Here is a 26,514-nt window from a genome sequence, read left to right on the forward strand (position 1 = left end):
GAAGGCCAGGGCTGTCACTGCACTGTGTGAAGGATGTCTCCACAGCTGGAATAAAGAATGCCAGGACAGAGAACTTAGATGCACATGTGCATTGCCCAGGGACACAGACAATAGGGTGGCGAAGGACTGGGGCGGGGCGGGAACCGGGTGGAGGGGGGCCAGAGGGGGCATCTGTAATACTCTCAACAATAAAGATTTTTAAGAAAAGAACAGCAGAGCAGACCCAAGGACCTGTATCTTAGTATCATAGTCATGTTTTAAGCAGCCATTTAGTATTCACAAAACAAGCTTTATCTGTTAAGGATAAATTATTGTTGTTAGAATTTTAGTTTTGTAGTTCTTATTTTTATTTTTATTTTTTTTTCTTATTTTTAATATGAATATTTATTCTTAGACGTATGGAATCAAGAGCTGTAAGCATAAAGAACAGATATTTCTTATTTAATTAAATAACTTAAATGGAATAACAACACCGAGGGGGGTGGAAGAACTTTTTTAACTTTAACTATAACTAAGCATATGCAACTCAAGATTGGAAAACAGTGGCCTAGCACATAGCAAGTGTTTAGTAAATATTAGTAGTTGTTATGGTTTATATAATGTGAGCTTTCTGTGACACACTAGTCCAGTCTGGCCGCTTCCCTTCCCCGCACATGGCGTGCATTCACTCCTGCAGCTCAGGCAGACGGCCCCCTCCTTCCCCTCACCTCCCACTCCCGAAGCAGCTGGGAGCACAGCCCACACCGAGTGCCCAGTTGCCAGGCCAGGGGACGTGGTATATTCCTCACCCTTTTCCCTGCAGTGCTGCCTGTGTGACAGCATGCTCTTCTGGGGTTTTCCCTCCTTCTTTGCTTCTATTTTTATTCCTCTTGTTCTTTACATACCAGTGCTCTCTGAGATTCTGCCTTTACCCATACCTCTTTGTTTATTATATCTTTTTAAATTTTAAATTAACACACAGCATAATTGACTTTGTGTGTATCTATAGATCTATATCTATATCTATATATCTATATCTATATCTGTCTATTCGTACTGTGAATTTTAACACATATGTAAGTTTGTGTAACTGCTGCCACAAACAGGACACAAAACAGTTCCATCACTCCAGAAACTTCCCTGTGCTATTCCTCTGTGGTCATACCCTGCCTCGTTCCTAACCTTGGTGGTTACCAGCTGATCTGTATTCCATCACTGCAGTTTTGTCTTTTGGAGAATATCATATAAATTAAATCATCTATATGAGCTTCTTTAGTATTCTATTAAAATTTTTATTGTATTTTTACTATCTCTTTTTATTTATTGATTGATTTTGAGAGAGAGAGAGAGAGAGAGAGAGAGAGACATCCATTTATTCCTCTTATTTATGTATTCATTGGTTGTTTCCTGTATGTGCCCTGACCCGAGATGGAGCCTGCAACTTTGGGGTATTGGGACATCACACCAACCAACTGAGCTACCCAGCAGGGCCTTTTCTATATATCTCTTTGTAGAGATTATGTTAGTGGTTATTAGGGATGACAATATCTAGATCTAGATTAGATATAGATATACACACACACATATATTTACATTTTATAGTTAAGTTAGAATCAATATTCTACCACTTCACTGGGTTGTAGAAACTTGCCACCATATAGGCTCCTTTACCCCGCCTTTATGCTGTGATTGTCTTATTATGTATTACACTATGTGTATTGAAAACCAGACATTATAGGTCTTGCTTTCAACTGTCAAACAAATATTAAAGAAGTCAATTGGACAACACTGTATTGTATTTACCCAGATACTTCCCGTTTATGTTGCTCTTCCTTTATTATTTCTGATGTTCCAGATTTCCTACTGGTATGATTTCCCTTCTGTCTGAAAAACCTCCTTTAGCAGTTTTTGTTGTTGTTGTTTATTTGTTTGTTTGAAGGGTTTTGGGATTTTGGGTTTTTTGTTTGTTTTTTGGTCTGCTGACAACAAATTTTCTTAGTTATCTGACAGTGTTTCTTCTGCCTTCATTCCTAAAGGATATTTTCACTGGATATAGAATCCTGTATTGGCAGTTCTTTCAGTTGAATTTTAAAAATATACACTTCCTTTTTCTTTCCACTCTCTGTTCACCTGTAAGTAATGTATCTTTACTTGTAAGTAATGTGTCAGTTTTTTCTGTGGTTGCTTTCAATATTTTTTCCTTTGCCTTTAGTGTTCAGCGATTTGGATATGATGTGCCTGGGCATGAATTTCTTTGTGTTTATCTTTTTTGGGGTTTTCTGAGCTTCTTGAATGTGTGGATTTATGTTTTTGCCAAATTTAAGAAAATTTCAGCCATTGTTTCTTCAAATATTTTTGCTGCCCCATACTCTTTTGCTCTTCCTGGGGCTCTGATGACATATTTGACCTTTTGTGGTTGTCCACAGCTCTCTGAGGCGATGGTAATTCTCCTCACCCCACTCTATTTGCGGATGCTCTAAGAACTTAACTGTCACACACTGTGCAGTTTTGCTTCAGTTAGTGCTCCTGTTTCCTGTATTGACCTTCTGTCCTGTATTGACCAGTCGATGGGTGCTTTCTGAGTCTGTGCGCAGTTAGGCTTTCCTCTTACTGATGGCACCCACCGCAGTGTGACGAGATTTTGAGTCCGTAGGTTACAGCCTTGGTCCCTCAGACTCTTTTATTCCATTGTCTTTTGGTATTTAGTGTTTCACAGGAACAGTCTGATGCAAGTTAATTAATTTTCTTTAATTCTTTAATTTTCTTAATTTCAGAAGCTGGGAAGCTTCTCTCCCTTTGTCTACCATGTGAATGCTTCAGCATTTTTTTTTTTATTCTGAAATTCAGAAATATCAAGAGATATTTCTAGACCTTTTTAAAATTAATGTTCAGAATTTGGTGAATTTTTTCATATTAAAACATATTTTTTTTCAGCTCAAAGGAAATTATTTATTTGGTTATTGTTTCTACCTCAGTTTTCCTAGATCTTTATGTCTGTTTCTCTTTTGTTTTTTCCCTCCCATATTTTGTCCTCTCTAACTTCTTTCTGTGAGTTCCAGGAGACAGTTCAAGCTTGGTTTCTAAATCTCTTATTTAGATTACAATCTGTTTAATTGCCCTGGTTGTGGTACTTAATTTGACAGTTCTGTTTCTATCTGGATGCAGCATTTCTGGTCATCTTAATTCCCTCACGGTGGCTCTCTGTTCTGCTTGCGTTGATTTAGTGTCCTCTTGAATTGTGTTTGTAAAAAAGAAACCAGTTTCTCAAGGTTTCTCATATTTGGAAGGAATTGTATTTCCTAGGGCAGCAGGGGCACGGGACGGGGAGAGGACGTTCCCTTGACTGCGCCACAGGTGCTCCCCGTTGGGAGCTCTTCATTTACACCTGTGGGCTGTTTGCTCGTCTTCACACACAGAGGTCAGCGTCTGTTGTTAGATCTTGGGGAGGTGCCATCTTGGTGGAGGTCCAGATGAAGAAAGAACGGGAGGCCTTGGCTGGTAGTGAAGAGGAAGCAGGAAAGGAGCCTGTGCCTTCTGCCTCCCCGGCCCACCTGCTCCTGCTTCAGGCGCTCGAGCAGGTGTGGCCAAGGGGGCTCCTCCTCGGCCCCCAAAGCCTGAGCGTGTCCCAGAGGCTCTGCTTGGGGTGCTGGAGTTTCCTGCCAACTGCCCCTACGGGTGCCAGAGGTGAGTTAGTGCTTCTCCTGCTGAGTCACGCACTGGTCTTTCTGTTCCTGCTTTCTGTAATGTATTTGACGCTTTTTCCTAGTGTTAGGTATTATTAGAGGTCGTCTCCCCTCCCCCCCTTTTAAAGCTTCCATTGTAGGAAATAGAGGGAGTTAAACTAATTCCTGTAAGAAAAGCTCTTTATTCACTGTTTGTTTTTTAATATTTGTCTTCAAGTGGTATTAGCAATATAAGCGAAAGGCCAAATAACAATGACTTTGCATCCATTCTGATACAAAAGGCACCATAATTATCTGAAAATGTGCAGCACACTTTCTGCCTTTACGTGGAATTTATTGAGACCGTAATTGGGAGAAAAAACATGAAATATAATTGGAATCAGATATTTTGGTACCGTATAATATTTGTTACTGCTTTAGATCCTGTTAATTTTGCATCATCCTTTACATTGTCCATTTTTTCCCTCCTATGTTGGCATGGCACCTGGTGTCTCAAATTAACACAGGGCGGAAATATAGGCTCCTTCTGGAAGCCAATGCAAATGCTTACAGGAAACCAAATATCAGTTTCTCTGGGGGTTGTGCTGTCAGGAATCTGAAAGTCCGCTGGTTGTTTCTCAACCTGTACGCTGAAACCTGTGTGTAATTTGCTCGGAATAGACTCTGGTTGGGGGAATTCCCACCTGAGAAGCCTGGGCTGCAGCATGGGAATTCCCCAGCCTCCCTGCCCTGGGAAATCTGAGGTCAGGATAGCTGACAAGGGGAGCAGTCTAGCGAACCAACCAGCAGTGGCAGTAGAAACCCTTCAGAAGCTGGCCTGGCAGTGTGCCTCAAAGCCCATGCAGCCATCATAATCACACTTTGTTAACTTCAGGAAATGATACAAGAGAAGGAAAATGATAATAGAGGAAAGAATTCATTGACTCAGTATGTAGAAATAGAGAAGCATTCTAAGTATTTCACACTTTGAATGAATGTTTATTTAATGGATAACCATTAGAAATGATAACTGAGGAGGTCTAACAGCATGAAAAAGTACAAATGATATGTACATGGGGGCAAAAGACTTACATATTGCAAATATAGGAAATAGAGGGCGTTCAACTAATACCTGCAAGAAAAACTCTTTGTTCACTGTTTGTGTTTATAAACAATATGTGTTTATGGAAAATCTTAGAAGGGAACACATAAAGGCAGTTACCGGGGCATTTGGATAATATTTTACTTTTCTCCCCTCTCTTTTATAAACTTCAATTAAGTAACTTTCATAACTTAAAAATAGAGGGTTTTTTTTTAAAGAAATAAAAACAGAAAACAACAAACTAGTAATCAGAAGAGGTAACTCCTCAGTGTTTATTACTGATTTTTGCTGAGCTAATCTGCTACAAAAAGTTTATTGACCTCTAAGTTATGAATACTTACAGATTTTAAAAATCTATCTATAAACACAGTGACTATATAACAGCTGACATACTTAGCATCAGACAAGGATTATTCTGTGCTTGACTTTCTCGTCGTGACAGAGGTTGATTAAGCCTGAGTTTTGTGTCACATATTGCAGCATAGAGCGTGCCATGAAATTCTGACCGTAATTGGTAGCGTGAGAACAATGTACTAAGCACCTATCAGAAGCACAGGTGTTACTGTGGAATATCCTGATAGGACATGAGGAATGGATCATAAAAATATCCACTTGTATGTGTGCTATTAAAATAAACTCAGCTGTGTTCTTTGCGGGCTAGACAAAGTCGAACCCATGTATCCAAGTCGTCCATACATTTCAGGATGAATACCGTGCCTAAAGCATCAAGGTGTCACCAATCTACAAATCCCTTCCTCCGAGGATCTGCTGAAGTTTGGAGCTAAGTGTCTTTAGCCTAGAAGAGATATATGAGGGAACTTTCTTGTGGGAGAACTCTGGACTTGTGTTGTTCTAGCAATAACTAAAGTAGACGTTGAAGGTAGGCAGATTTTCAGCTCAATACACAGAACCTTACAATAACTAGTCACCCTCCAGCTCAGCCATAGAGCTAATTTTCTCATGAGTTTCCATGTTACCAGCCACTGGGAGTGTTCAGCAAGAAATTAACCACCCCACTGCCAGGGTATCTTAAAAGGCAGGGAGCAATGAGATGTTCCCATGACCTCTTGCCGCTCTAAAATTTTGTTGTAATCATTTGCTTTGTCTTTCCAGCATCCATGTATGTACCCCTGTCTGCCTTCCTTCCTTCCGGAAAAAATCTTAGGAATATCATAATATTGTAAACTTTTATTTTTTCTGATTTATATTTTTAATTGATGTATAATTTATATACAACAAAATGCACAGATATTTAGTGTTCAGTTCTATGTGTTTTGACAACTGTATACATTTGTGTGACTATTTAGAACATTTCTATCATCTGGAAAATTTCTCATGTCCCTTTTAAGTCAATCCCTCTACCCCCAGAGGCAACTACCTCCTGATTTCTATCCAATAGATTAGGTTTAACTTTCTACTTTGTATACATAGACTCACTAAGTACATATTGATTTTATTTTCTTATTTTAGCCAACAAAATGCATTTGAGATTTATACAGTTGTATTTATAAATAGTTCTTTGTTTTCATTGCTGAGTAGTATTCCATTGTACAGACAAATCCCAATTTGCTTATTCATTCTTCACACTGATGGATATTGGGGTTGTTTCCAATTTTTTGTTTGTTTGTTTGTTTTATATAATATGACTGCTATGTATATTTTTGTGCAGGTCTTTTTAAATTTTTGTTTGGCAATATTTAGGAGTGCAATTTCTGGATCAGTGTCTGGTTAACTTGATTAAACTGACAAACATTCCTACGATTATCTTTGTGCCAAATCTCCCCCAATAATTACCACCGAAGTGTTTAATTTTAGCACCCTGATAGGTGTGCAGTAGTATTGCCGTGGTTTGAATGTGCAGCTCCCTAGTGGACTAATGACGCTGAGCTCCTCTTCATGTGCGTATTGGCCGTTTGCACATCTCCTTTTACAAACATCTGTTCAGATCTTCTGCCTATTTTAAAAGTAGGTTTTTTTGGTGTCTTCACTGTTAATATGTAGGAGTTCTTTATGCATTCTAGATACAAATACTTAGATATATGGCCCGTAAGTATTTACCAGCCTGTAGTTTGTTTATTAATTTTCTTTTTTTTTTAAATATATTTTATTGATTTTTTTACAGAGAGGAAGGGAGAGAGATAGAGAGTTAGAAACATCGATGAGAGAGAAACATCGATCAGCTGCCTCCTGCACATCTCCTACTGGGGATGTGCCCGCAACCCAGGTACATGCCCTTGACCGGAATCGAACCTGGGACCTTTCAGTCCGCAAGCCGACGCTCTATCCACTGAGCCAAACCAGTTTCGGCTATTAATTTTCTTAATGGCATCCTTGGATGAGCAGAAAAAATTTTTTTATGAAGTCCAGTTGACCAGTTTTTTGGTCTTTTGTGAATAGCCTTTTTATGTTCTGTCCAAGAATTTTTGCCCACCCTAGTTCATGAATGTTTTCTATTTTTTCTTCTAGAAGATTTACAATTCTAGGTTTTACAGTTAGATCTGTGAACCATCTCAAGTCAAATTTTTTTTTTTTGTATAGTAGGAAGAAAAGGTCATGATTATTTTCATTTCCCCATACAGATATCCAGTTGTCACAACATCATTTGTTGAAAAGACCTTTCTTTCCCTAGTTGACTGATTTTGTGATTGACAACTTTGTTGAGAATTAATGGAATGCATCTGTAGGTGTGTGTGCACATGTGCGCACACACACACACACACACACACACAAGGTCTATCTCTGGATTCTGTTTTGTTCCATTGATCAATTTGTCTATACATATTCCAATACCACATTATCTTGATTATTATATATTTATAACAAATCTTGAATTTTTTCTTTGTTAAGATTATTTTGGCAATTCTAAATCACTTGCATTTCATGCATATCTTAAATTGGCTTGCCAATTTCATTTTTAAAGCCTGCTAGAATTTTGATTGGAATTGCACTAAATCTATAAATCAATTGAGGAGAATATTCAGATAACTTTAAAATATTGAGTCTTTCAATCCATGAACATGGTATAGCTCTCCAACTATTTAGGTCTTTGATTTCTTCCACAATGTTTTAGTTTTCAGCATAGAGGTCTTGCACACTTTTTGTTAGATTTATTTCTAGTATTTGATGTAGTTTTGGGTGCTATTTTAAATGATACTGTTTTTCACTTTCATTTTTTAGTTGCTTGTCACTATTATATAGAAATATATTACTCTTTATAATTGATTTTGTATCTGTGGACTTGTTATATTAACTTATTATAGTGGTTTTATGATAGATTTCATAGATTACCCTATGTACACAGTCATGTTAGGTATACATATTTACATCTTCCTTTTAAATCTTTTTGCCTTTTTTTTTCTCATTAAACAGTGTAGGACTTCTGATAAAATATTCACCAAAGGTTGTCAGAGCAGATGTCTTTGCCTGTTCCTGACCTTAGAGAAAGTGTTCAGTGTTCACCATTAAGGGTGATGTTACTTCTAAGTTTTTCATAGCTGTCCTTCATCAGGTTGAAGCAGCTCCCTTTCATTCCTGTTTTGTTGAGATTTTGTGCTATGAATGAACACTGAATTTTGTCTAATTCTTTTTATACATTTATTGATATGATCGTATGATTATCTCCTTTAGTCCGATCATTGATTTTTACACCTTTCTTCTTTTCTAATATATGTGTTTAAAGCAATAAAGTTCCCTCTCAGCACTGCTTCAGTTGCATTTCACAAACTTTTATTTTGGATTGTCGTTATCATTCAGTTCAAAACATTTTCTATGTTCTTTTCTGATTTGATTCTTATCCCATGGATTATTTACAGGCAGTTTCCTTATTATTCAGGCAACAGGGATTTTCCCATTTTTGTCATATGTGTTCTTTCATGATGATGAAAATGTCCTTTTTATATCTGATCATACTCCTTGGCTTGAAGTCTGTCTGGTCTAATATTAATAAAACCATGCCAGCTTTCTCACGCAAACACTTTCTATGCTTTATATTTAAAGTGAGTTTCTTGTGAAAGCACATAATTGTGTTGTCTTTTTAAAAAATCTTGCCTGCCTGACATTCTTTGTCTTTTCATTGAGCAGTTTGTCCATTTATATTTAACTGACCACTAATACAGTTGGGTTTAAGTCTGCCATCTAGGTATTTATATTCTTTTTGTCCTGTCTACTCACCTAGAAATAATCCAGATATATCCTTCTTGGTTTATAGATAAAAAGATAGATCGAAATATTTTTACATAATTAGGATCATACTATATATATGCTATCTTAAATGTGAAGTGCTTAATTTCACTCTTAAAAGATTAGTGTTAAAAATAAAAAGACAAACCACATAAAGGATTCTTTATGAGAGAGTAATTACCAAAAAATCCATCTAACATTTCATAAAATATTGAAGCTTTGCTGATTTTATAAAGCTATAAGTTACTACATATCTTACTTTTTAACAGCTTAATAGGGCTCTGCTGTGAGTGATGAAGAATAGCACCTTCAGTTTCTTTTGCCCTCCCCCAGCGCATCCTGGTTTCCAGTGGTAATCGCATCTCCTTTCTGTAACCTAACCCACTCATCTGTTTCTTCTCTGCTCAGTATTCAGATGGGTGCCGTTCTCACCATCCTCTGTGCGAGGGTCTCTGGCTTCTCCATTCTCAGTGACTAGATTTCACCATCAAGCAGTTCTCTAAGAAGGACCCCAGTTGTCCCTGAAGTCTCCTGTCCTGTCTGTCACCTTGAGCACGTGAATGACAACGAGGCTGCGTACACTCTGGGGTCATGCTTCCTTCCCCCTGAACTTGTGACATGACTCCTCTGTCTATTGTGTTAAACCAGGTTGTTCTTCACCACTCCAGTTTCCCCCTCTTTTTTAAAAATCAAAATGGCAGTTTTCAAAGAACACACATGAGTTTTTGCCTCTTTACTGGCTGCACGGGGAGAATTGCTCCTGGGAAGGCCCACGCAGCTCTGCTCAGAGCGTTGAGGTGACCAGGGTATTTTGGAGTATTAACCGCGCATCTTTGTTTTCCTTTGTAGAGATCATTGATGACCTCGCCAACCTGGTGGAGAACACCGATGAGAGGCTCCGCACTGAAACCCGGCGTGTGACCCTGGTGGACAGAAAGTCAGCGTCCTGTGGTGAGCGAGGGGGTAGTTCGGGCACCGCCTCGCCGCGTGCGGGCGCCTCTGCTTTGGCTTTCCCGCGTTCGTCTAATTACTGCAGGTTTGGCTGCGCTTCTAAAACGGCAGCCCCATCGGATGAGGCACAAACTGCTAACAGATAACCCAGGTCTTGCTCAACTGAAATGAGTTGTTATGAGTTCAGGGGAAGTAAAAGGCATTGATGTTTTAAAATTTAAAAGAAGGAACCTTTCTGTGTGCTTGTAGAGAATAAGCGTTTGGGAAACTGTGTGACAGCGTGGGGATTGGTGGTGGAGCTCTGGGTTTTCAAGGCAATCTCTTTCACTGCTGTGCCTTGTAATCGAATCAAAGCTTAATCGGTGAAGGTAGAACTCCTGAGCAGACACGAGCCCAGGTTCTGAAGCTCAAGTGAGTTCAAATCCTGTACTTGGTTGTGTCATCTTTGGCAATCATTTTACTTCCTAATACCTTGTAAGTAAAATGGGGGTTCACATGCCAAGATGAGGGTCACTCGGAGTGATTTCAAGGCTGACTGAGTGGGCGCAGGTCAGGGTTCAAGGGCGTTCGCTATGTAACAGGAATGCCACGCAGTTCTGATGCAGGTACTTGCTGTTCTGCGAGGTTCTGATGCAGATTTCATGCGGTTTACGTTACCTGCGGCCTGTGTCCATGCCTTGTCAGACAGAGGTCGGTGCTCATACGTGGTGGGGACAGTGGGGCAGTCACAGTGATTGTCGCCGGTGCTCCATCCCGCAAAGGTGCGCCAAGTGTATCGAGCTGATGCTTTTACTGTAAATGGAAATACAGCATGACAAGCAACTATTGATTCGGGGACATGCTTAGCCTAACTTGTAGCCCTTTCAACACGAAAAATACAATGGATCCCTCTGATCTACCTCGTTTTAGAACAGAGACCTGTGTTCAGGGGTCACCTGAGACCTCACCTTGGGAAGCATGGCCGTCCGCCCCGTGTTACTTACTGGTTAAGCGGAAGTCTAGCACAGGCTGAGGCAGGACCAGGCAGCTAGCGGCCCAGAACCTCAGGAGAAGGGAAACTGAGGGGCCGACCTGCGTCCCTCTTCTCACCTGTCCTGCTCCCCCCACCCCAGTTCTCATCCATCAGACGCCAACCCACTCTGTGCTTCTGTTCCTGAGGCATGAGCTTCCTTCTTCCTGCCAGATGCCCAGCCGCCTCCACGGTGCCTTCCCAGCCTTTTCTCATAACTTCTTCTCGGCACATGACCCTGAAACCGGGGAGGCAGAGAGATGTGGGTCCACTCCCACCTGCCTCTCTGATCCTCTTTGATTTCTGGATAAACTTAATCCTGCTGAGCCTTGGTTTCCTCAGCGGTGAAAAGGGGATGATCTGATTATCAGAATTAAACTCTATAGAATCTGGCACGTGTGTGATGCTGCCCATCTTCCCTGAATTTCCCTGTTTATGTAGAGAGGCCCGAGGGCACAGTGGGGAGCAGGCTCCGGAGCCGGAATGTGCACCCAGCTTTGCCACTCACCAGCTGTATGACCTGGGGAAGCCATGCTCACCTTTGCCTCGGGCTTCTCATCTTTGCAATGGGGGTGAGAGGGTTGTTGTAAGGAATAAATGAATTAATATCGATAAAGATACAAGTTATAGCTGATGTTGAGATAGAGGATACAGATACAGATATCTAGATATATAGAGTCTCGATGCAAGAAAATCGTGTAAGAGCAGGCCTGCCTTCCCCCGGCTGCCGGCACCGGCTTCCCTCTGGCACCCGGAACCGGGCTTTCCTCGCAGCCCGGCTTCGTCTGGTCTAACATTACGCTTTTATTAGATAGGATAGCACTTCGAGCAGTGTTTGGCACATAGTAAGCAACGAGCAAGCATGAGGCATTGTCATGTATGTGTGAAGGGGGAAGACTCTTCCCAATTGAGGGTAACTTTCCCGAGCTCTTTTTTATATGATGAGCAATTATGTTGCTATTATTTTGGACTGAACATATTCATAGACAAATTGATGAGTTTTGTATTTGCAATGTAGTGGCCTCAGTATGTGCCATTCATAGAGTCACAGAGTCTACTGTTGCCACTTCTTTAATTATGTTATTACCTAGTGTTAGTTTTTATACCCAGAAATTTCCATAAAACCTTCTGAGCTGAACTCTGTTACATCTTTTTAAATAGAAGAAATTTAGAGATTACTAGAATTACTGAAATGCATGTTTATGTTTTTAAAACTTGGTATCTTAAAATATGTTAACTGTAAATTTATCTCATGCCTCATTTATATTTAGTAATTTGTTATATAGTGGTTATATAGTAGGTATATATTACATTTAACATTATCTATAACAGAATTACATGTTGTGACTCAGAAGGGAGATGCAACAGGACAACAGTGTCAGGTACTGAAAGAAGAAATTTCTTTATTCTTCCAGTGGAAATACTTTAGAGAGATTTGTTTCTCTTATTCCTTCAATTTTTTCTGAATATTTACTTAGCAGCTCCATTAATGTTGTAGCTCAACACCGAATAACTACCCCTATACCATTTCTGACGCCTGATACCTCTCAAGGAAAACGTACTGCACTTATATTTTTAAGGGAAACGTGTAATTATGTATGTGCTTGTTGACAAGCAGTGCGAGTTTTCCCACAATCCTGCAGGCTCAGCCTGTGGCCTCCAGAGCTCTAGGGGGGTCAGACTTGTATTTGTGACACCCAGCAATTAACTTCTGAGATTCCATTGGTCAGTATTAAGCCTTTGAACACAAGGCATGTTGTGGGATTTGTTGAGTAGGCCTAGCAGCCCTTGGCAAAATTAGCCAGACCCTTTATTTAAAAACTTTGTTTTATTGTGGTAAAATACACATACCATAAAATTTACCATTGCAACTATTATCAGTGCTAAGCACATTGACGTGGTTCTGCCAGCATCACCAGCTTCATCTCCAGAACTTTTCACCATCCCAAACTGGAGCTCTATCCCCATTAAACACTAACTCCCCATTCCCCCTCCCGTGGCCCCTGTCAATTACCATCCTACTCTCTGTCTCTATTCTAAGACCCTCTGTAAGTGAAATCACACAGGATTCATCCTTTGAATCTGGCTTATTTCACTGAGCATAATGTCTTCAATATTCCTCTACTTTGTAGCATGTGTCAGAATCTCCCCCCCCCCCCTTTTTTTAAAGCTGGATAATGTTCCATTGAGTGTACATACTACATTTTGTCTATTTCTTTGTTAGTGGACTCTGACTATTATGAGTAATGCACTGTGACCATGAGTGCCCTAGTGTTGGGCCAAGCCTGTATTCTGTGCACACACCTGCCGTGGAGTTACTGCATCAAATGGTGATTCATTTTTCTGAGGAACTACCATAACCTGACTGTTGTTTTGCTTCCAGCCTCTAAACTCATAGGTCCTGTCTAGGGCAGTGATGGCGAACCTTTTGAGCTCGGCGTGTCAGCATTTTGAAAAACCCTAACTTAACTCTGGTGCCGTGTCACATATTTTTTGATGTTTGCAACCATAGTAAAACAAAGACTTGTATTTTTGATATTTATTTTATATATTTAAATGCCATTTAACAAAGAAAAATAAACCAAAAAAATGAGTTCGCGTGTCACCTCTGACACGCATGTCATAGGTTCGCCATCACTGGTCTAGGGTCTTATTTTCTTATCTGATAGAGCCCTTTTGCAGGCAGGAGTCAGGGACTTCCATAGCCTGAGAGGGGCAGGCAAGCAGAGTAAAAGTGAAGTCCCTGGCTCACTCCAAACTGGAAATGTAACAGGAGATGATGATGATGATGATTGGGCCCCTAAGAGCTACACCCTAGGATAGAAGTGAACCAGAAGGAAACTTGCCTTTGAGAACTGTAGAGAAGGCAGCCTTGGCACTGAACACAATAGAAGAAAAACACAAGAAAAACCTACGTTTCCTGACAGGTATGGCACAAAAAGGCCCTCCTCTGGTCTGCACCCTGGGCATCCATACTCAGCAAGGCCAGGAAACCTCAGACCCTGAATTTGGTTTGAGACAGATTCACCTGTAATAGCTCCAGGTACTTGGCAAAAACAATGAAAGGCCTTTTTGGAGAAAGACATATTTGTACTCGGTCGCTAGGATTCAACCAAAAAAAAAATTTGCAGGGCAATGATAGCACATAGTCAAAGATACCTAGGATACATGGAACAGAATAACACGGGCCAGGACCAGCAACAGACCACAGAAACCAGTCTGCACAGCCTTGCAGTGCTCGATGATCAGACACGATTATAACATCAATTGTGCTTATCATATTTAAAGAAAGAAATGACAAGCCTGAAAGGATCTTCAGAGAATAGGAGACTATAAAGAGTGACATAGAACATTTGAAAAGGGACCAAGTAGAACTTCCAGAAATGAAAAATAACTGAAATTAAAACCTCAATGGACATATTTCATACCAGCTGAAGAGGGCATCAACCAGAGAGATCAGAAAAGAATAAACCATAGCCCCTTCCTTAGCGCTGGCATTTACAAGAGCCAGCCAGATACCATGGAAGTTCAATTACGGTCTTAATAAGGAAGGCCTTTGGGGGCAGGGGCTTGGTCCAGGAGACTCAAGACAGAGCAGGGAGTTAATCACCTGCTTTTCCCAAATGCAAGCCAGATTGATCGTTTCATATGTAAACACAATCATATACGTACATGAAACTGCAAGCAAGAGAGACCTTAACTATTTGGGGGGTGGGGATCAAGCAGCTCCCTCCTGTGTCACTCGCTTGCTGTCCACAGGGCACGCTATTCCTGTTTAACTGAGAGCAGCCGGCACGTCGTTTTACTTAAGGGACTGCGAAAATAGATTGCGAACCGTGAAATGATCTTTTGTTTCCCTGCCCTCAGCGTATCTTCCTTGCTGATCGGATACATCAGTCATAGATGCTTTCGCAGTGAGGAAATTTCTAGTTATAAGTACAGACTGGATTGCAAGGGGGCCACACAGAAGGGCCTGGTGATGAATTTGTTTGTTCAGTTGTTAACAAAGGATTCAAGCACCTCTTTGTGAACCTCTCGCTCGGAGCCCGGGCTTAAACATTTTCCCGGAGATCTTTGCATGGTTTTTTTCCCCCCTCCCTTCACCCAACCCTACCTCAATGATAGCATCAAATAAAAAACAATATTGTCTTTTTTCCCAGCTTCTAAATGTAAATTAGACTGATATTTTCTGTTGGTACCTATGTGTATTTTCAGGTCTCTTACTTGTAGTGAGAACATCTGTGCAAAAGCAGGATCTTTGTAATTGCAGTTTAAATATTCAGTGTGCCTCGTTCTCATTAGAATTCATAATAGAGCCCCGTCTGTGTCTGAGGGACAGGCGATTGTGAGGGGCCAGACGACGAGTCCTGAATGACTCAGGCTGAGGGACAGTGTGCCTCTCAGCGCACTGACTATTACGTAATGTTGTCTAAGCACATTGATCGTGAGTTTAGCAAGGTTTCAGCGATGTGGTTAGAAATCAGCCGACTCCATTTGCATTAAACACTTTCTCATCCTGGAACCACGCGTTTGCCTTCAGCTCCTCGGAGTGTGGTGTCCTAGGAGCTGGAGCAGCCCCGCGGTGAAGATGAGCACAGGGGGGTGTGGGCCCGCAGCCAGACAGACCCGGCCACAGTTTGGGCTCTGCCACTTACAACCTGGGTGGAGTCGTTTGCCCTCAGTCTCAGCTGCCTTCTCTCTAAAATTCGGGTAACAGTTGCTAGTACCCATGGTTATTCTGCAGACTCGTGAGAACAAGTTGGTGGCATAGTGACTGGTTCTAGAGAGTCCTTAATAAAAGCCGGCTGTGTTAAAAATGGAAGTTAAATCGGTTGCCTGGAGCCGCCTCCGGAGATAAGACTCAGAGGCTCTGTTTGAAGCAGCGTACAAGGGCCTTTAAGGAGAACGGTGACACCTTGCGTAATTATACCGGGATGTTCTGGAGCTATGAGGTTAGCAATGACTAGAAACAGAGTTGATTAAAAATCAACTGAGACTGAAATTTGGAATTTTGTGGCCCAAGCCCATTCCCCATCATGGAATTAGTGGGAGCCCCCCAGGGGCGCATGCGGGTGGTGGCGGTGCTGCCTGGTTTGCATCTCACTGAACACACTCTCTCTTAGGGTAGCTCCTGGGAGCCCAGCACAACATGGGTAGGAAACTGACTCTAAGCCAGCTGTGGGCAAACTACGGCCCGCGGGCCGGATCCCGCCTGTTTGAAATGAATAAAACTAAAAAAAAAAAAAGACCGTACCCTTTTATGTAATGATGTTTACTTTGAATTTATATTAGTTCACACAAACACTCCATCCATGCTTTTGTTCCAGCCCTCTGGTCCAGTTTAAGAACCCATTGTGGCCCTCGAGTCAAAAAGTTTGCCCACCCCTGCTCTAAGCAGTCTGGTGTGTTTAACTGACCTTAGAGACAGTTTAATCTTTCAAGGGATTATTTTTAAAACCCTTCCCCAAACGTAAACAATTCATCTGAAGAAAAAGAATAACCATTCAGTCTCCTTTATTTATCTGACTGTTTACCCAGAATACCTTTCTTGGCTATTGTTTCCTGCCTTTTCTTCTTTCTTTTGTCCTTTGTTGAGATAATGCAGTTAAACCCTTCAGCTCCCTTTTCTTCCCAGGCATGGTGTCCGCATTTCCTCGTGTCCTCGCTCATTCGGTCTCTATGGAGAAGTGCCCAGTCCTCTGCCAATGCCTGGGTGCCCTCCCAGCCACACTGTCCTCCAGCATTGTGCTCCCTCACCCATTCACACACCCTTCCTTCTTCCTCTGTGCCAACAGTCACTGGGTACCATCTGAGTGCCCGGCACTGGGCGAGGTACCGGAGCTGAAAGGGACACGGGCACAGTTCCTGCCCTCAGGGAACTAGAGCCAATGGGAGGGACCCTGGTAAAGCATTAGTATGGGGCGCAGGAGGAAAAGGGTCTACGTCAGCCGAGGGGTCCAGAGGTTTCCGAGCGGACAGAACACCGGGCAGGGGTCTGAGGACTGAATAGAAGCTGCTTTGGCAAAGGGCAAAACCAAAAGAAGCAGGGTTTGCAGTCCCACTTAAAGGAGGGATGGAGGGACACACGAGGACGGAGGGAGAGAGGGGGAAGACAGAGGGTCCAGGAAGTGCTGTGTAGAGGGCAGAGCATGAGGCAGGTGGAGTTAAGGCAGGTGGTTACTCAGGTGCCGTGGAGGCCAGCTGGAGCTGGTGACAGGAAGGGCCAATGCTTTATGTCTCTTTAGAACATTTTGCAGTAAACCTGAATTAATTTTGTACTTAAAAAATAATTTAAATTTTAAGGAGAAGATACTTCTCAATATTTTGGTATTTCCCATACTTTGTAAGAGTACAATAATACTGTATTTTTAAGCCCCTTTATTTTTTTTACACTTTATTATAAATCTATTTCCTTTTAGTGCCATTAGTGCTATTCTATCAAGTGGCTGTACTATCATTGACTTAAATACTTGTTTGAGGGAGTTTAGATTATTTCCACATTTTTCTGTATAAATAATGTTGCGTTGCATGCACAAAGCTTTTTCCATATTTAGTTTTTTCCTATCAGATGTTTCCAGAGACTGGAATTGGCTGTCTTATAAAAGTGGGGCCCCGATTAGACGGTTGTTTGAGGTTCAGAGAAGTGACAGGAAGTGGAGGGCCAGGGGTCTGAGCAGCGTCCCTGAGGGGTCCGTCCCTGGAAGTGCGAGGTCAGGGTGCCGCACCCCGAGCGGCTGAGTGAGGCCAGCGTCTCTGCTCGCCTGCTGGAGGAGGAGTGCCCGCATGGCCATGCCTGGCTGCCAGGGCAGGCAGAGGAGGAGTCTGGTCTCACTGGCATCCGAGTGGGAAGCAACGCATGGTCTCCTGCCAGGACTCACATGAGGGGAGCTCCCTCAACATGGAAATGGGGGGTAGATCTGAACCGCCAGGGAACAAATAAAACAAGTTGTCAGTTACAGATAGATTTCCCAAAGAGGGTGGGAGCAGTGGTAAGCCTTTTGATACATACTATCAAACTACTTTCCAGTAATGTACCAGAAACCACCCCCCACCTAAACTATTAGCCACAGGTTCTTGCTGAAATATAGTGCCTCTCTCCGCTCCCACTCCCCTGGAATGACTCCTGGTATCGAGGTGGTTCTGTTAGAAATGGCTCCTCCTCGAGTTCCGTGGCACAGCACTCCCCGGGGTTTATCTACCCCTGCAGTGGCTTACTCTTCCCTCCTTGGTCCTGCTCTTTGTTGGATGCCACGCCAGGCACTGAGGGTCAGACGTTGGCGAAGACCGACCTGGTGCCTGGCACTCAGCCTCCCAGGAGGGCAGCAAGCTCAGGGCAGCGCGAGGAGGCTCTGCTAGTTGTGCGCAGGCGCCGTGGAAGCAACCTCCTGGGGCCGCTCCGGCTCTCTGGCTCATTGTGGAAAGTCAAATAGAAACGTCACGAAGGCAGGGGGAGAAAAGAGCACTTAGGGTGGTAGGACACACGGGTCTGAAGGAGGCTGTAAGGCAGGCAACAGTACTCGGTTTCTCAAACAACCAATAGGCCTGGCTGGGCTCACGGTGCCTGCTGGGAGGCGTAGAAAATGCAGCTGGACAGCGAGGACCAGGTCTGGGAGAGCCACGGGCGCACACTCTCCCCTTGTCTCTCAGCATGTTCTTTCCTCTCCTAGTGAGGACAGGACCTGGGCTTAGTCCTCGGTCTTTTCCTCTTGACACTTTTTCTCTTAGATGATGTCATGAGCAGTGACCAGTTCCGCATCTCACGGTCTGTGTCTTCATCTGCTTCCAATCACTGGCTCTCGACTGTCCCCAGCACCTCTCCATCCGTACATGTTCTCTGTAGACTCATTATCTCCATCCCAAAATAGGCTGCCTCTTCCGTGCCCCCTATTCTTTCAGGCTCAAACCTTCCTTCATCGCTTCAAATGCTCTCAGAGGCCAGACAGGAAGCCTCCATGCATGAAGCGGGCCCCTGTGATGGTCTCCAGGGGCAAACAAGAGACCGCACAGCAGGTTCCTTCCGGTGGGGATGCCAGCCTAGAATCGCCAGATCATCTGTCCGTTTCCTTTTTTAGGAGAAGCCTGACACTGGATCTTTAAGTAAAATCTCCCAATATTTTAATGCTGACCATAAATTAGCATAAAAAAATCTGCGTGGGCCAAATAACCCATGTCGTAGTGTACTACCTTGGGACCGCTTTCATACACATCTCTCTAGGTAGCCCCCAGGCCTGTTTGCGACTAACTCTGAAAATACGTCTCTTCCCTCTTCGTCACTCTCTGTTCTTACCACTCTGTTTCTGGCTCTCGTCACATTCATGCAGCCATTAAAAATCATAATGAAAAGTCTGTTTATTGGTACAGAGGAATGTGCATGATTGTAACCCTGATCATATTTACATAAACGGGCCCCCAGCTTATGAATTCGGTGTCTTCATGCAGCAGACATCTACCTGGCTCTCAGGATTACAAAGATAAGAAGATGAGTCCCTTCCTTAGGCACTGTTACTTTTTAAACATGCCTTTTCAATGATTTAAACTGCCCCCCCCCCAGACGTATCTGTTATATTTTAGAAAAAATCACTTTTCTCCATCATGAAGATAATAGGTACCAGGTAGTGAAACCATATAGCGCAACACTCTTAGGAGGCCTGCTTCTGAAATCCGAGAGGATTGTGGCACCCCAGTGCATATATTGGAGTTGCTCAATTTCATTTCAGGAGCTAAAATGTACAACTCACAGACCTGTCCTCTTGGCGCCTTACATCCTCCCTCCCTCCCGGGCCCTGGAGTTGTTCATGAACTTCGTGTCACGCGTACCTGTGAAGGGTTTGTAGCCAGATACCTTTTCTATGTGACCACATCGCTGTTGTCAGCCTTGATTTTGAGTTCTTACTGTGGAAAAGCTAGTTTTTCTGCTTATAGCATTTATTTAGGGAGCAGTAATCGGAACAGTAAGTTCAAATGTTGATGCCTCGGCTTAATCCAGGCAAAACAAAGCCTTTGAGAGAAGCAGAAAATTGGAAAGCCTTTATGTAATGGAAGGTGATTGATAGGGGCTGACAGCCTCCCGGCCGCCACCGTGCCCACCTCAGAGGATCCATGCTCCTGTAGTCTGTTATGAGGTATGACTTGCTATCATCTGGGGGGTCAGAAATGATCACAAAGTAGAATCATTTTTTGATTATTGTTTTTGCTTGGTGCGGTTTGGAAAGATAAGGTGTGATTTCCAAGAGTGGCTTATGTAGCTATGGAATAATAATTACACTGTATGGGCCTCGGTTGATGCTACTGCTGATGTACGTGTTTGTGCGTGTTTTCTGGTAATGTTTGTTCACCAGTGAATTCATCTGCTTTCACCCGGCCCCACGGGACCAGCGAGCACTGGCTGCATTTAGAAAGACTATCAGGAGGCCTGGGATAGAGTACGCTTTGTGTACTCAAAGTATACGTTACTTCTGCTATTTGTCTACTGCTTATGGGGGAAGAACACCCCATCACCACTCAAGATATTTTTGCCAACCCAACCAAAATCCTTCAGGGGTTCACCATTACACTCAAGTGCTTCTCATTCATATATTGATTTTAATGTATATTTATAAATTCAAATGAACTGAAAGATTCAATTCTGTTCTGACTCAGTTACCCAAACTGATAAGCCTGGGAGGGATGATGTCTTTTTACATATAAAATCAGTAGCTTAGACTAGATGGTCTTTGAGATTCCATCCAACTCTCATCCTTCTTCCATACCCCTTTGAAGATAACTAGACACTCCCCTCCAACCGCCACCCTACACCCCCCCCCCCGCCCCCGGGTAAATCAGATCTATGTCAGACCTTTGTCAATCTCTTCCTTTCACAGGGTGGCCAGCACCAGGTGAGATACTTGCAGAGGTAAATTATACCTAAACAGACTTTTACCTTAAATGTTATGTATTGCTGTGTTGGTTGAGAATTTTCTAAAGAAACACATATAATACTAGAGGCCTGGTGCACAAAATTTGTGCACAGGAAGGGGGGGGGGTCCCTCAGCCCGGCCTGCACCCTCTCCAATCTGGGACTACTTGGGGGATGTCTGACTGCCGGTTTAGGCCCTGTGGGATCGGGCCTAAACCGGCAGTCGGACATCCTTCTCTTGCAATCCGGGACCGCTGGCTCCTAACCACTCACCTACCTGCCTGATTGCCCCTAAACACTCTGCCTGCCTGCCTGATCACCCCTAACTGCCTCTGCCTGCCTGATTGCTTGTAACCGCCTCTGCCTGCCTGCCTGATCGCCCCTAACCACCTCTGCTTGCCTGCCTGATCACCCCTAACCGCCTCTGCCTGCCTGCCTGCCTGATGCCCCTAACTGCTCTGCTGCTGGCCTGATCGCTCCTAATTGCCTCTGCCTCGGCCCCCACCACTGTGGCTTTGTCTGGAGGGATGTCTGGAAGACGTCCCGTCTCTCTGGTCTAATGAGCATATTACCTTTTTATTAGTGTAGACTAGAGGCCCGGTGCACAAAAATTTGTGCACTCGGGGGGGAAGGAGGCCCCTCAGCCCGGCCTGTGCCCTCTCGCAGTCTGGGACCCCTCGGGAGATAATGACCTGCTGGCTTAGGCCTGCTCCCGGGTGGCAGAGGGCAGGCCCAATCCCTAGGTGCAGCCCCTGGTCGGGCTCAGAGCAGGGCCGATTGGGGAGTTGGGGCGCTGCCCTCTGTCATGCACAGAGCAGGGTGATCGGGAGGTTGTGATGCCACCTTCAGTCACGCTCAGGGTAGGGCCGATTTGGGGGTTGGGGCACTGTCCCCTGTCACACTCAAGGCAGGGTCGATGGGGAGGTTGCGGTGCCACCCCCTGTCATGCACAGAGCAGGGCCAATCAGGGGGTTGGGGCACTTCCCCCTGTCACTCACAGAGCAGGGCCCATCGGGGGGTTGGGGCTCTGTACCCTGTCACGCACAGAGCAGGGCCAATCAGGGGGTTGGGGCACCGCCACTCTCACACTCAGGGCAGGGCCGATGGGGAGGTTATGGCTCTACCCCGTCACACACAGAGCAGGGGTGGTGGGGGGGGTTGGGGCACTGCACCCTGTCACACACAGAGCAGGGCCGATCAGGGGGTTGGGGCGCCACACCCTGTCACACACAGAGCCGCAGGGCGATCAGGGGGTTGGGGAGCTCCCCCCATCAGGCACAGAGCAGGGCTGATCAGGGGGTTGGGGCGCCTTCCCCTGTCACGAACAGAGCAGGGTGGATAGGGAGGTTGTGGCCCCTCCCCCTTTCACACACAGAGCCACAGGGTGATCAGGGGGTTTGGGCGCTGCCCCCTGTCACACTGATCCCGGTGCCGGGAGGCCTCGCGGCTCCGCTGATCCCGGTGCTGGGAGGCATATTACCCTTTTACTATATAGGGTAGGGGCCTTCTGTACGGGTGGGTGCCAGCTGGTTTGCCCTGAAGGGTGTCCTGGATCAGGGTGGGGGTCCCCACTGGGGTGCCTGGCCAGTCTGGGTGAGGGGCTGAGGGCTGTTTTCAGGCTGGGGGTGACTGAAGCTCCCAACCGCTTCTTTCTTTCTTTCTTTCTTTCTTTCTTTCTTTCTTTCTTTCTTTCTTTCTTTCTTTCTTTCTTTCTTTCTTTCTTTTTTTTTTTTTTTTTTATTCTGGGCCAGCTTTAGCTTTGACGCTTGTCTCCAGCTCTTAGGCCTCCACTGCTGAAAGTAGGTTTCTGGCCTTTGCTTACAATGTTGCGATCCTGCTGGCTGAAGCCCGGCGGACTAAAGCAGGTTTCTGGTGTTTTGTTTAGCTTCTATATTTGTAACATAGTTGCTTAGAGTTGCAGCTCAGAGGCCTGCAGCGGCAGGCGGGGAACGTTGGAGTCCTCCGTCACTGAAGCAAGCAAACCTCATGTTAGTTTCAAGCTGCCTGGCTGCCGGCCGCCATCTTGGCTGGCAGTTAATTTGCATATTGCCCTGATTAGCCAATGGGAAGGGTAGCGGTCGTATGCCAATTACCATGTTTCTCTTTTATTAGATAGTATACTTTTTCTCATCAGAACAAAACAAGAAGGATAGAAAGGGAAATGGTTTTAATTGGCGGTATGAGAAAGTTTGGTGGTATGTAACCACTTACATAAGAAAAGAAAGGATGGGGTTATTGAGAATAAGTCTTCAGTCCTTGTTCAAAAGTACTTGGTGGATAGAGATTCCTTATGCTTTCCTCTCAAGTAGGCATTATAGCTCTGGGGCTATTTTTAGTTAAATTTTTGTTGTTTAGTTTTTTAGTTACATTTTTAAAAGTGATCTGGTAGGTGTTTTTTATTTTTTTGAGAAAGTTCCCTAAAACTTAAGTTTTGGTAGAGATTTTCATGCCTCTCCCTCCTTAAAAATTATAACTATTAGATTAAATGGACATGTAGTTGGTTTAGGATTATTAAACACATACTTATCCACAAGTGGAATACCTTCTTTATGTATTAGCAAAACAAAAATTTAAATGTCAGGTCACCTTCCTGACTTTCTAGTGCTTGCTACCCTGTTTGATAGGTCCTCCGGCCCAGCCAGTTACCAGCGTGTGCTCAGAGAACGAGACTGTTTTACTTTACTGTCAGTTGTCATGCCCAGCATTGCCCAGGAGAAACAGCCACCATTGATAGAGTTGAATAATGTCAACTGTTGGCTCCAATTCAGTGCCAACAGGAATCCCCAGTTTGTGGTGTGAGGAAGAATGAAACTTTATTTATGCAAAACAGCTCAATTGTGATACAGCAGGGCTGTGAAAACAGCTCGGATGTGAGGGGGCTGGACAGTGCCGGTCTGCTTTGTGTCGTGCTGCTGTGCTTCCCTCCGGATGGCTGCATTCTGTGCCAGTCTGCTCGGGGTCGGTACTGGCCTGTTTTGCTCCGTGCTGGCCTGCTTAGCTCTGCTCTGGAAGACATCTTCGATGTTTCAGCTCAGCCAGGGAAATGCATTCTTGGGTGGAAAGGGAAAGTGTGCTCCTAGGGCAGCCGTGGGCAAACTACGGCCCGCGGATCCGGCCCGTTCGGCTGTTCCATCCGGCCCGTTCGGCTGTTCCATCCGGCCTGCGGAGCCGAAAGAGCGGAGGGTTCTCTTGCTCTCCCTCCGCTCCCTCACCAGCAGCAGTGTTAACATGGCAACGTCGGGAAACACGGCCGCAGCTCCTTCTTCTGAGTCCAGTTTAAGAACCCATTGTGGCCCTTGAGTCAAAAAGTTTGCCCACCCCTGTCCTAGGGCCACCGGGGAGCTGGCTTATATAGACAGAAGTCCCTGCCCCTCATCCCTAATTGGTCTGCCTTCATGCAAATGAGAACTCCAAATTCTTAAAGTTTGATTGGTCCAAAAGGCACTTCCTGATTGGTCCGAATAGAGGCACTCTGGTTGTGTGGAGCTATGCATCTCCAGTTGGATGGGAAAGCCTCAGTCCTATTGGTTGAACTAGGATTCCAGGAGCTCCCTTATAAGGGCAGGCTCAGCTGGCAGGACACAGTGCAGGCAGGCAGCTCAGTGCAGGTGTTTCCTTGAAGTACAGTTTGCATGAGAGGCCCCTGTGTAGAAATGGCTGGGAGGCTGTGTTTTTTTAAAAATTTGAGCCCACTTAGCCTCCAGGAGCCCTTCTTAGTAGGTATCTTCTTTCTCGGGGTTCACATAGAGACAAAATTAAAGAAGGAGTTATAACATTTTAGAAATTATAGCAATTAATACCTGGCAGTAGTCATTTGTAACTCTCTGCAAAGCCTCTCTGCAAAGCAGTGCTTACAGTCCAGAGGGCCTGCCCTGGGACTTCCTTTTGGTCCTAAGGGCACCAATGCCCACTTGGAACTGTACATGTTTGAATAAAGCGGGAGGGGTTGGGTGGCTTAAGGGAATTTGTGGTATTCAGGAGACAGATACGTCTCCTTTGCCAAACACTTTGGAAATAGTGTGGCGAGTCTTGATGCTAACTTTTAAAGAACGTGACTGTAGGCGTTGTTGCATTAATTAAAGTCTTTATCAGCCCTAGGGATCCATTAATCAGCTCCCACAGCCTCACCTTTCCTTTGTGTTTCAGAGTCAGGCAATGATGATAACTTTCAGCCACTGAACCAGCGTTAAATTCCTTAGAGTAATTGATTTGGGGCTCGTTTCCCATCACTGTTGGGTTTTATCTGTCCGTAAGTGTGAACTCTGAGATCAATTTCTCTAGATTAGAAGCAAAATGATCTTTGTATGGGACTGGGTATCAGTGGTCCGTGACGAACCCCCCTGCCTGCACTCCCCCCCCCCCCCCCCCCGCTCCGTGTACCTCACATAGCTGCGCTGGGAGCTGACTGCGCAGTGGGCGTGCCTCTCAGTGGCCCGAGCAGAGCAGGGGTCCAGATGGTCCCCGATGCCCTTCCTCCCCTGACTTGTGCTTCTAAGAGCCCTTTCCCTCTTTGAGACCTTAGGCAGTAATTCCTTTCACAATGGCTCTTGGATTTCTGAAAACTCTCATTTAAAAAATTACCGCAAAAATGGATCTAAGGTTTTTCGTCATCGTGTTGCCATTTGTCTGGAATAGCCTCCTACCTTGTAAATACACAGAGAACTGGAAAGAACTGAAAATGGTCCCTTTATTTTTTTAATATTTTACCTGTCCCTTTTAAAAAAAATTCACCTGAGGATATGTTTATTGATTTAGAGAGAGAGGAAGGAAGGGGAAGAGGGATGGGGGAGAGAGAGAGAGAGAGAGAGAGAGAGAGAGAGAGAGAGAGAGAGAAAGGGGAAGGAAGAGAGGGAGGGGAGAAGGGAGGGAGGGAATTATTAATGTGAGAGAGAAACATCAATCATACACACCCCAACCAGGCTCAAACCTGAAACTAGGTATGTGTCCTCCCTGGGAATCGAACCTTTTGGTGTTTGGGACAATGCTCCAATCAAGCCATCTGACCAGGGCGAAAAGGTCACTTAAAGAAATGAATTAATGTGGTGGTGGCCGTAGCATAACAGTGTGAATATACGTAATGTCACTGAACTGTCCTCTTAAAAATGGTTAGGGAGGTACATTTTATGTTGTATATTTTATTACAATAACCCGTGTTTGTTTGTTTTCTAATAAAAAACTGAATAAATACTTGGTGCTTTCCATTCCATGAAATTATGATAGAGTTAGGATAATATAATTTCTAAAATTCCTTGGCATCTTTAAAATAATGTGCCACATTGGTTCACACAACCATTTTTTACATGATGTGGTAACAGAATCTTAATAATATCTAGTTGATTTGCCTAAATAAAGAACAAAAATGGCTTCAAAAACTAGAGCATGTTTTAAAAATAACGAAGAGTGAATTAAGCATTATTATTACTATATCTTATTCTTGCCATAGTTAACTGATCAATGATATACTGTGTTATGATATGCATAGTTACTAGTAACTGATCAATGATGTAGTGTGTTCATCTAAATTATTGCCAATTTATTTTTGAAACTTGCAAGGAAAGTTTCTTGCCTGGGATGTCTGATTTGCCGACTTCTCTACTCCTGTCGCCAATCCTCTGAGATTACACTTCTTAGGTAATTTCAGTAACATACTTTTTGTTAGGCACCCGGCACTGAATTTGTTTTATACTTTCTGTGCCTGGGAAAGGTTAACCTTCCAGTCCTTCCAAAACACGGCTGT

General features: G+C 43.9%; 1 protein-coding gene across 2 annotated transcripts in view; it reads left to right on the plus strand.

The window, feature by feature from the left end:
- The window catches only part of STX8 (syntaxin 8), a 230,268-nt gene that overhangs the window by 129,566 nt on the left and 74,188 nt on the right, over nt 1-26,514 (plus strand). Inside the window, exons 7-8 of one of the 2 annotated variants that reach the window (XM_059668635.1) lie at nt 9,772-9,873; nt 10,986-11,197. In XM_059668635.1, the coding sequence (XP_059524618.1) occupies nt 9,772-9,873; nt 10,986-11,182 (299 nt within the window). In that variant the 3' untranslated portion in view covers nt 11,183-11,197. Of the gene's footprint in view, nt 1-9,771; nt 9,874-10,985; nt 11,198-26,514 lie in introns of those variants that run through there. The other variant, XM_059668636.1, reaches the window with a different exon arrangement.

The sequence above is a fragment of the Myotis daubentonii genome, chromosome 16 (genome assembly GCF_963259705.1).
Source record: "Myotis daubentonii chromosome 16, mMyoDau2.1, whole genome shotgun sequence".
NCBI classification, from domain to species: Eukaryota; Metazoa; Chordata; class Mammalia; order Chiroptera; family Vespertilionidae; genus Myotis; species Myotis daubentonii.